Below are 11,318 nucleotides of genomic sequence, written 5' to 3'. Positions count from 1 at the left end.
ACACACACACACACACACACACACACACACACACACACACACACACATATACTCGAACATTCACAAAAGTTCTTCAACAGAGATCGTCCCTTGAGGGCAAATGCTACTATTGTATCTCTAGAGGTGCCTTGCCCAAGGCTCTCCAGCTCTGGGGTTAGAGCAAGGAAGGTATCCAGACCTCATTCTCCTGAAGTCTTCATTCTGAAACAGGTAAGATACTCGGCAGGCCCTGAAACTGTTCTGATTGAAAGCAGAGCGCCACCTTGAACTCAGGACCTCAGGTCTCAAGCCAGAACCTTCTTATACTGGTCCTCCGTGCTCCCACCTCTCTCACTTGCGGGAAGTGCTCTTTATGGGGGCACTATAACTCCGCGATTTGGAATCAGCCAAGTCTGGGTTGTTTGTGTCTTGATTTTGCAATGTACTGAACAGCGGAACTTTGGGCAAGTTCTCATACTTCTCCAAGACTTGGTCTCCTTAACAGTAGAATGGGACAATAACACCTACCTCACAGGGAAACACACAAAGCCCCCAGCCCAGTACATGGCTCACTATAGGTCTCAGTGACTGGGCCACTTGGCAGTGCAAACCCCAGATTGCAGGTGCCCGCCTCACCTCATAGATGTTGAATTGGCTCTGCCCACGGGCCAGCTCCCGGTAACTAGTGGTGAACTCTCCAATGAAGTCATGGCTGCAAGGGAAGACTGCAGCTGAGACCAAGGCCAGGCTGTGCTCTGCCTCTGCCCTGCCCCAGCCTTGCACTCATCCATTTCCCCGGCTCCCAATTCTACCCCGGACTCCACTCCAGGGTCACACGCCAGCAGACAGGCTGGGTCCCTGGGAAGAGAGCCCAGCATTGCACACAGAACAAGACACCCGGTTTTCACCCAATAAAGAAAAGAGCCCTAGAAGAGTGGCACCCACTTCTACTTGGATCCCTGTTTGAACAAGGGTATTTGGGGGATGATTGGGGAAATTTGAATATGAAATGAATAGTGAGTGGTATTTAAGAATATTGTAGCCAGGCACAGAGGCTCATGCCTGTAATCCCAGCACTTTGGAAGGCCAAGGCAGGCGGATTGCCTGAGATCAGGAGTTCGAGACCAGCCTGGCCAATAAGGTGAAACCTGATCCCTATTTAAAATACAATTAACCAGGTGTGGTGTCAAACGCCTATTATCCCTGCTACTCCGAAGGCTGAGGCAGGAGAATCACCTGAACCCAGGAGGTGGAGGTTGCAATGAGCTGAGATCACGCCACTGTATTCCAGCCTGGGCGACACAGTGAGACTCCATCTCAAAAAAAAAAAAAGAACATGTCCAGTATGACAATGGCGTTTGTGGTAAAGTGGGAAAATGCCCTTATTTTTTAGACATTTCCAATGAAGTATTTAGAGGTAAAATACCATGATGTCTATAATTTAAGCTATATTAGCAAAACATAGATGAAGCAAATATAAAACGTAGCAAATGTTAAATTCAGGTAATAGGCTTAAAGGTGTTCATTAAACCCTTCTCTAACAAGATGCTTTTAAAAACACAATGAGAGCGATGTCCAGCTGGGCAGCTGGAAGTGTTTTCTGCAGTGCCCACGCCTTCTGGAGTGTTTACGTCCAACACGGCCAAGACTGGTACAAAGCAGAACTTTCACTGATCCCGGGGTTGCCTCCTTTAACTTTCCGGGTCACTGTCAAAGGGGCCGTGGTCAGTGTGCTGGCCTGGAGCATCCAGCCAGAGACGGATGCCCAAGAGGTGTCCCTGGGGCCTTCCCCTCCCCTATGAGTCTACACTGTATCGTGTCTACATATTTACAGCTTTCAGCATTCTGACTATGAGCAACTTCATGGTGGGACCCAGTGGTGGCATCTGGGACTGTCCCCAACTGGCACAGAAGAGACTATTCCAGGCAAAGAAATACAGGCACACAGGGTAAGACGAGGCAAATCGCAGGTGGAAACGTGAAGCTGACTCTGAGGTCGCTGAGAGGCAAGGAAGGGAGGGCATAGCAGCTCTGGAGTTTCTTGCAAGATGGTTGGTCTTGGGGGAAGGTGAGTTCCTTGGAAGGGGGCACGGGCCTCACCTGGAGCTGCATTTGCATAGCACTTTACATACGATGAGATAAACCCCCTGTCCCAGTCACAGTCTTGGGAGGTACCAGCAGACACTGGGGGACTGTGAAGTCCTCCTAAGTCACTCCTTGATAGTGCCACAGAAAGGGGAGGTCACAAAATCAGGTTGACATATTTGGATTTGGCTCAACTGACACATAGAAGCCAGGGAGGGTTCTGGATTGAAGCTTCGAGAGGCTGGCTCTTGTCCTCGTCTATGGATTCCCAGCAGTGCTGGCCTCCCGGAGACCCTGAGTGGGAAGCACGCTCCCAGCAGCCAGGCACAGCCCTGCGCAGGCACTGTCTCACGGCCCCGAGTCCACGCACGCCTCCTAACTCACCCCCATAGCCCATTCCCTCAGTCCTGGCTCTCTGCAAACAGCTCCTCTGATGAGCTGAGGGTGTAGGGGTACAATTGGCCTCCCCGATAGATTGTGGGGAGTCTCTCAGGGCTGGGCTCCTCTCTCCTCTGTGCCTTGGCCACCCCACAATGCTTAGCCCGAGGCTTCACACAGAAAATGTGTCCATGAATGATGAGGTTCACTGGTGTCTGCGCCCTAGAACATGCGCTCTTCAGAAAGCCCTAAATTCTGCCCCACGTGGGGAGATTGAGGGTACTGGCTGGTCCCTGGGCAGCTATTTGGGAAAAAGGAGGCCTCTGATGCCCCTGGCACTGTATCCTGCAGGCCAGAGGTCCTTTGGTGCCTCCGTGGAGCTGGACAGGGAGGAGCTACTGCGGCAGAAGACCCCTCCCTCGACACGCAAACCCAGGCTCGCTCACCCACAGAGCTGCAGGTGGGAGCCTGGTCACAGCTCTCCAACCCCCTTCCCAGTGGCTGTCCCCATCGCCACTCACCTTCTCACCCTGCCCTCCTGCCCGCTTACCTGCCATCCCGATCCCAGTCGTACACCTCCACCTTGATGGTCCTGCAAAACAAAGGCCCTTGCTCGAATGGGCCCGATCCCGCACCCATGTGGCTGAGGATGGGGCCCTCTCCATGTTCCTGGACCAGAAGGGGAGGCCAGGACTCCCTCTGGGGCCTGGGTGGGGAGACAGGGGCCTGAAGACAAGGATCGCCCTTGAGGCCTTTTAGGAAAGGCCTTAGGAACCGGCCAGCCAGGGCTGTGTAGGGACCTCCCAGAATTTCAAGGAGGATGTGGGAAAAACAGCTGCAGACTTCAGCTCACCCCACGTTTTCTTGGCCCCTGCAGAAGAGGCATAAGCCCTGGCCAGCATGGAGCCATGCTGTGGATTTACCAGGGGTGGAGGCGCCGAGAGAGCAGGAGTGTGACACTCCCTGGATCTCAGGCCTTGGCAGGGCGGAGGGGAGGAGAACAGGACTGCTTGGGCAGGGTCTGAGGGCTTTGGGGTGGGAGCCAGCCCTGCGTGTCAGGGGTGAGCCCAGGGCCCTGACTTGGGGATGGCCCGCTGAGCTTTTCTGTCCCCACGACTGGCTCCTGAGTGAGGGTGTAATTATCTTCATATTTTAGCCTGGCTGCTTTAATTAGCTTGTTTTGACTCCTATGCATGCGGATGGGCTTTGAGAGCCCATTTTATTTTTAGCCATGTTCCCATGGCAACAGGCTAGCGGACCAGAGCTGGGAAGAGGGAGGTGGAGGGTTGTGGTTAACTCTTGGTGCCAGCTGCTCAGTCCTCCAGGGATGCCCAGGGACAGGGGAGCTGCCAGGGCCCCATAGCAGGGTGAGGTCTGGGAAGGTGGAAAGGGCCCAGGAGCTGGGGTCTCCAGCCTTCAGTTCTTAGTGGGGTGCACAGTCGCAGCTCCCTGGGCGTCTCTGTTCACATCCCATCATCTCGCCCGTCTCAGGCCTGCCAGGAGTCAGCCTTGGGCTTCTGTGGCCCCCCAGGAGGAGGCGCTATCTCCTTTCAGATGAGCCTCCTCGGGATCGGGGTAGGGGGCGAATCTATGGCAGGGCAGAAACTGTTCCAAATGAAGGAATACACGGGAGGTTGTGCACAGACTGGATTTTTGTAAATCAGAACTCCTGTACAATGGGGCAGGCATAGAAGCCAACCATTTAAAGGAATCCTTTAAATTCTTGTGAAGAACAAAAAAAACGATGTCTCTTTGAGGTGAATTACTGTGGAAAGGGAAAAAACAGCTAAACCCCTGAAGGTGGGCTGATGAGCTAGAAAGATCAGGACGGCCCTAGGCTTGGACCTGGGCCTCTTGCTAGGGGACCTGGAGATGTGGCTGAATCTCCCTGAGCCATAAACCACCACTGAAAAGAGGGGTAATAGTGGCCTTGCAGAACAGCTGCAAGAAAAAGTCAGTAAAGCCTGCCGGCCACACGGGAGGATCTCTACAAAAACGCCTCCTTCTCTACTTCATCATGTGGCTGAGCTCCGGTAGGTTGTTTCTTTCTTTCTTTCTTTCTTTCTTTTTCCTTCCTTCCTTCCTTCCTTCCTTCCTTCCTTCCTTCCTTCCTTCCTTCCTTCCTTCCTTCCTTCCTTTTCTTTTTTTTTTGAGATGGAGTCTTGCTCTGTTGCCCAGGCTGGAGTGCAAATGGTGCCATCTCGGCTCACTGCAAGCTCCACCTCACAGGTTCAAGTGATTCTCCTGCCTCACCCTCCCGAGGAGCTGGGACTACAGGCATGCACCACCACACCTGGCTAATATTCGTATTTTTAGTAGAGGTGGGGTTTCACCATGTTGGCAAGGCTGATCTTGAACTCCAGACCTCAGATGATCCACCCACCTCGGCCTCCCAAAGTGCTCGGATTATAGGCGTGAGCCACCACGCCCCGCCTCTGATAGTTTTTCATATGAAATTTACTTAAATCAGGGGACACTTGTGCCTAGGTACTTGGGCTCTGCAACTCCCGACCGCCTGGCCAAATCAGTGGTAGCTTTCCAGACACAGAATCCCAGGCCCAGCTCTGGGCAAGATGCAGGAATCTGTTTTCAAGGCTTCCCTAGTGACTGCTGTGTGTGGTCTGGAGTGATGACCTCAACCCCACTGTCAGATGGGAAAATTGAGCCTTAAGGGCCTCCAGTGACTTGCCCAGAGTCACCCAGCTGAAGGTCTGAGCCAAAACAAGACCAAGTCCCTGACTCTCAGTCCAGGACTCCAGTCATGGCCCCACAAGGCTGAAGTCTCTCTATCCCTGTCTAGTGGCCTCCCAGTCCCTCCCCAGATCCTTAAGCTCTGCAGGGGAACTTCAGAGACCCCAGCAAGGAATATCTCTCTTCTGACCACCAACGCTAGGTGACTAGATTGGTGATGGCCGCATGCTCAGAAGCTGGAGGAGGACCCCAGTCGTGGCGACAGCCCTGGATATCCACAAAATCACTGGGGAAATTTCTTTTTTTTGAGGCGGAGTCTTGCTCTGTCACCCAGGCTGGAGTGCAATGGCCCAATCTCAGCTCACTGTAACCTCCGCCTCCCAAGTTCAAGTGATTCTCTTGCCTCAGCCTCCCGAGTAGCTGGGATCACAGGCACCCACCAACACACTCAGCTAATTTTTGTATTTTTAGTACACATGGGGTTTCACCATGTTGGCCAGGCTGGTCTCAAACTCCTGACCTTGTGATCTGCCTGCCTTGGCCTAGCAAAGTGCTGGGATTATAGGCATGAGCCACCACGCCCGGCTGGGAAATGTTTAATCCTAGGTCAGAGGGTCTGATTTAACTGGTCTGGATAGGACTCAGGTCTGGGTAGTTTTGAAAAGTTCTCTAATGGATTCTAGCATGCAGGCAGAGCCACTGACCTTCTCTAGAGGACAGCACTAGTTTTCAAACTTGGTTGCACTTTGGAATCCCCTTGAGAAGCTTTAGAAGTACTGACACCGATGTCTCACTCAAGACATTCATGATCAGCTGGTGTGGAGTACAACCTGGGTATGCGGAGGGTGAAAAGCTCCCGGGGGATTTGAACTTGTAGCCCGGGTTGAGACCACTGAGTGTGAGATGCCTGTGTAAACTCAGCCTGGCCTCCATCAAGGCCCCAGGGACGGCTGCAGCCTAGGGGTCAGATTAGCTCAGGGGCTGCAACTCCAGCCTTGGGAGAGAAGAAGGTGAGAGAGATACTGCCCAGAGACATGGGGAAGGTCATGGGGAGAGGACAAATAGGGCTTTCGCTACCGTATTCCTGGTTCTTATTTTTTTGAGATGGAGTCACTCTGTCACCCAAGCTAGAGTGCAGTGGCACGATCTCGGCTCACTGCAACCTCCGCCTCCTGGGCTCAAGTGATTCTCCTGCCTCAGTCTCCTGAGTAGCTGGCATTACAGGTGCATGCCACCACATCTAGCTATTTTTGTATTTTTAGTAGAGACTGGGTTTCACCATGGTGGCCAGACTGTTCTCAAACTCCTGGCCTCAAGTGATCCGCCCATCTTGGCCTCTGAAAATGCTGGGATTACAGGCATGAGCCACTGTGCCCAGCCATATTCACAGTTTTGTGCCTGTCCACCTTGGCTGGGCTGCCCGAAGTCACTGCAGATGCCGCTTGTCATCTGGTTGGCCTTGGCTCCCAACCCCTTAGCACAGGGCCAACCAAAGCTGTGGTCAGACTGACTGTGACTTCTGGGGCCAGCACCCAAGAGAACAGGCTTATTGGGGTGGGGGGAAATGAAATGGGCTTCTGCAGCCCCCAAAATGAACATCTTATCTGGCATAAAAAGGCTCAGAACACAGAGGCCTAATGTAGGAGGCAGCAAGGTGGACAGGGAAGGCCTTCAGCTCTGGGGTGAGCAGCCCTGGGTGGCCGTCCCAGCTTTTCCAGGTACTAGGCCTATTGTGCCGAACAACTGGCTTAACCTTTGGACACCCCACTCCTTTCCAAATTGAGAAAAATCACACCCACTTTGGAGTTGCTGTGGAAGTAAACTATACCCAAATGCAGTCAGCACTGGACACACGTTGCTCTGTTTCTGTCCAAAACACTCAATTCCTTTATCCAAGCTCCTGTCTCCCAAATAATTCCCACGCTTCTTGAAAAGATCAGCTCCATGAGGCCAGGGCTTTTTGTTTCTTTACTTCTGTACCTTCTGCTTCTAGAACAGCACCTAGCCTCTATCAGGTGCTGTATACATATTTGTCGGCTGAGTCAGAGCTCCTAACAACTTTACCAATGGGCTGTGCAGGTAACAATACCTTCATTCTACAAAATCACAAAAGAAGGCCCAGAGTATGTGGCTTTCCCGGAGTCACACAGCTGGTCAGTGGTGATGCCAGGAGTCAGTAACCTGGGCCTCTGGACACCCAGGGTCGCAATGACAGAGCCAGATGTGTATGAGGCTGGGCAAGCCAGCAGGGATGAAGGGTGCCAGCCAAAATGCCAGGCTGCCCTCACTGCACACAAACCAGCTCCATCTATAGTCTCCTCCCAGCCGAGCCGAGCTGCAAGGTCTGCCTCCTAATGAGCCTCTGCCTGGCAGGGAGAAGGTTTCCCTGCTGCTTACAAGTCTTGAGGGCTGACAGGCCCTGAGGGGTTTTGCCTTAAATGGACTCGAGTCAGTCCAACCCTCCACTCTTCAGGAAAAGGAGCATCAGAGCCTCAGCTGAAGCTGGCAGGGAGACTGGCAACCATCTCGGCCCCCAGCCTGCAGTGCACAGTGACTGTGCCTCCTGTCTGAGCCTCAGCTTCCGCGTGTGCAAACAGAATGGTGAGACGCCCCTCATCAAGGCCGTCTGCAGAGGTGCCTGGTAGGGTGCCTGGCCCTCCTGGGAGCTCATCTTTGGCCGGATGCAAAAGAGAAGCAACTCATACATCAAGGGTGCCAGGCAGAAGTGGCCAGCTGCGGTGACTCCTCTCCTCTCTCCAGGTGAGGACTCCACACTTAACACCCTCTTAAAATCTACTCACTCAGCCTCAAGGTGTGAGCGATGGCAGCCTGACCCAGACAACTATGGTTTTAACAGGGACACAACCTCAAGTCACAGAATGATTAAGACAGTAGGGCAGATTCCAGGAAGGCAGGGGAAGGGCTTCTTGTCATCACCCCACTTTACCCCACGGGAAGGCTAGATTGGCTCTGACCCTGATGCTACTTGCTGTGACTTCAGCTCTGCTCAGCTGGGTCACTCAGGTTTGACCTTGTGTGGACTGGACACACAGCAAAGGCAGGGAGACTCCAGGCCAGAGGGCCAGGCCAGAGGCAATTTCAACAGAAAGGAAATATGGCTTCTCCTTGCTCTGGCAAGTTATATGATATCTTCTCCATTTCCCTCGTAAAATGGCCACAGCACTAGTACCTAGCTCCTAGGGTTATTGTGGAAATTTAAATTCAGAAAATAAGATAATGTGTTTAAACCAATTAGAATACAACTTGGTCCATGTCCTAAGTCCTCAGTAATTGTAATCATATTACCTGGGTTTGACACCCATCATTCCAAGAACACTGCCCTTCTCATCAAGCCCCTCCGTTCTCACCCTCCTATACCTCTTTCTACAGGAGTGGGGATGCTCCCTGACCGTGCTGCCCTGCTCTTAGTGCCCTCCTCTCCCTCTGACCATCTCCTCTTCTTTCTTGCTCCTGGCCTCTGGCATCCCCCACAGGGCCACCCAGGGCACCAGATCTCTGGCCACTCCCCTCCCGGGGACCTGCAGACTGCTGTCCGCCCCCCCCACAGCTTTAGCTGCGCCTGGTCCACAGCGGCCTCCTCTCAATGTGGCTAAAGCCATATTCACCTCTTTCCCCAACATCTCAATGGCAGCAGCTCAGTTTCAAACAGCAAACATAATCTTTACAACTTAAGAAGGATCACTTTTTTTTGAATGGGTTGCAGGTAGGCTGTGAAAAGAACTGCATAACACAAATCTGTGTGTGTCAGAATCTGGCTCCCGATCACACTGCCCATTTCTGTGTGTGGTGCCACCTCTTCCTGCTCTCAAACGCGGAACCACTGTCCCTTCCTTTCTCTCACTCCTTACACAGGCAGATGTCAAGGCCTTTTGCCAACCCAAAGAGTTTCCCCACCTAACCGCTGAGCCAGGCGCTCACTAGTAAGCCTCCCCCAGATGGACCCTGGTCACAGCCCTGTCTTGCCGTGTCTTGGCTATTTGGCATCAGAGCAGAGGGATTAACAACACAGAATTAGAGCCAGCCTGCCAGGGTTCGAATCCTGGTTTTACCATCGGCGGGCAGCAAGACACTGGGAAAGTCTCAGGGCCTCTGTCTGTCTCCTCACCTGTAAAATGTGGGTAGCGTCAGTACCTCTTTCCAATGAGCTAATTGTTGGGAGGATTAAATTAGCTCCTACACATAAAGCGCTTAGAGCAGGGCCTGGCCCATGGTTAAGGGCTACAGGAGTCTTTGCTGTTATTATGACCTGTCTGTCTCCCCACTGGCCTGAGAGCGACCTAAGAGGGAGGTTCAATAGGCCCCCATAGCACCCAACACAGCGCCTGAGGCCTGACTGGCTTGGAAGACACGGTCGCTGGATTAAACTGTCTATGTTCTGTGAGACTCCCACAGGTGTCTTGGAAGGAGGGGACAGTGGCCTCATTTTCCTGCACAGGACCCTCCTCTGCCTGCCCTGGAGGGCCTTCCGATGCTGGCACCTCCTGAGTGGCTGTTGAGTACATGGGTTTCACTAGGGCTGGGGGTGTGGGGGAGAGGCCTGATCGCTCACGGAGCCAGAGTGACACGCCTGGCCTCCTTGATTAACACTATCGTCAGTCACGTCATCCAGATCTGTTCCTGGACGTGGGGAAGAGCCATCCTGGAGGGAGATGAGGCTAGGTTCTGCCTCAGAGGGGGAGGTGGGAGCCTGCCCCCACCACCAAATAAATAAATACTGACCTCCTCCAATGGCCCAGTGGACTCTGAGCCCTGTTGCCCCTTTCACTGTCCCTGACAAAGCTGGCTTCCGCAACCCTGGGAGCCCCTCCCTAGAGATACAGGGTTATGGGGAGTCAGTTGGGCCCCCAGCAACTTCAGGGAAGTTGTGCCAGGGATCCCCAATTCCTTCTGCCCTGTGAGACTTTAACTGCCACACTCTCCTATGCCCCTGCCTTGCACTTCCTCTTACTTTGTCTCCATCTCTCTCTATTCCCCTGCCGCTGTCCTCAGGCCCCGCCCCCCGCCTCCACCTGGACTTTCCAGTCTTTCCTGGGCCCTCCTAGAGCTCACTGCTCCAAGCAGCCTGTCCTCGCATCCCCTCGCCCACTCTCGAAGCCCCAGGAGCCAGCTGGACGTGTAACAGAGGCTCGCTTGACTGGAGCTCTAAGACAGTCTGTTCCCAGGCTTATTTTGCACACTTATTTATCTGTCTAAAATACATGTGCACATCTGTGCTCCCTGTGGTCAGATTACAGGCTCACTAAAGATGGGAACGAGGCTCCCTTGGCGTAAATGCCACACAGCCAGAGACGCCACGCTGGGACACGGGAGGAGCTCAACGACCACCTGTGGAACAGATTGTGGCTTTTCTGTCCCAGCCAGGAGGCAGGAAAAAGAGCAATCTCATGTCTCAAACTGGCAGCCTGGGGGGTTCTTTGAAGGGAAACAGGGGTGCTGGGAGGCCTTTCATCTGCTCGTCATCCCCACAACATGCCTGGTCAGGCTTCCAGCCGCCCCAAGGGGTCAGTTCTGTTTGGTTGTTTGTTTTTCAAGGTTTTCTCTTTTTCTTTTTTTTGAGACAGCATCCCAGGCTGGAGTGCAGTGGTGCGATCATAGCTCACTGCAGCCTTGAACTTGTGGGCTCAAGTGATCCTTTCACTTCAGCTGCCTGAGTAGCTGGGTCCACAGATGTATGCCACCATGCCCAGCTAATTTTTTTTTAATGTTTTAATTTTTTTAATTTAATTTTTAATTGTTTTGTAGAGATGGGGTTCTTGCTATATTACCCAGGCTAGTCTTGAACTCCTGGATTCAAGTCCACCTCAGCCTCCCAGCATTGGGATTGCAGGCGTGAGCCACCATGCCTGACTCGAGGTGTCTGTTTCGACTCCCCAGTGCTCCTGTCAGAGCAGCCAGAAGAGGCCCAGCTTTCTTGGCTGTTCAGAGAGCCCTGCCCATGAGCCCCCCACCAGCTCACCCACCTGAGCTGCAGCAATCACCAGGAGACGGGGGTGGGTTCTCCTGACTCCACAGAGACCAACGCAGTCTCACAGTTCCCATTTTGGGTGGCCCCACTCTCTCTCGGCACTTGCTACAATGTATAATTACACGTTTCCTTGTGTGATTGTTGCATGAATGTCTGCCTCCCCTACTGGCCTGTAAACTCCATGAGGTTAGGTGGAGAG

At 53.1% G+C, this 11,318-nt stretch overlaps 1 protein-coding gene across 3 annotated transcripts in view; it reads right to left on the bottom strand.

Annotated features, from left to right (window-relative positions):
* CPNE5 (copine 5) overlaps positions 1-11,318 on the bottom strand; it is a 102,377-nt gene that overhangs the window by 22,628 nt on the left and 68,431 nt on the right. For all 3 annotated transcript variants that reach the window (XM_017522587.2, XM_017522584.2, XM_017522585.2), the window contains 2 exons: positions 2,993-3,034; positions 616-691 (listed from right to left, as the gene is read on the bottom strand). In XM_017522587.2, coding sequence (XP_017378076.1) covers positions 616-691; positions 2,993-3,034 — 118 coding nt within the window. The remainder of the gene's footprint in view (positions 1-615; positions 692-2,992; positions 3,035-11,318) is intronic.

Source organism: Cebus imitator, unplaced genomic scaffold (assembly GCF_001604975.1).
Source record: "Cebus imitator isolate Cc_AM_T3 unplaced genomic scaffold, Cebus_imitator-1.0 Scaffold24, whole genome shotgun sequence".
NCBI lineage: Eukaryota > Metazoa > Chordata > Mammalia > Primates > Cebidae > Cebus > Cebus imitator.
Note: the sequence above shows the minus strand (reverse complement) of the source record. Positions and strands in the feature narration are given on the sequence as shown.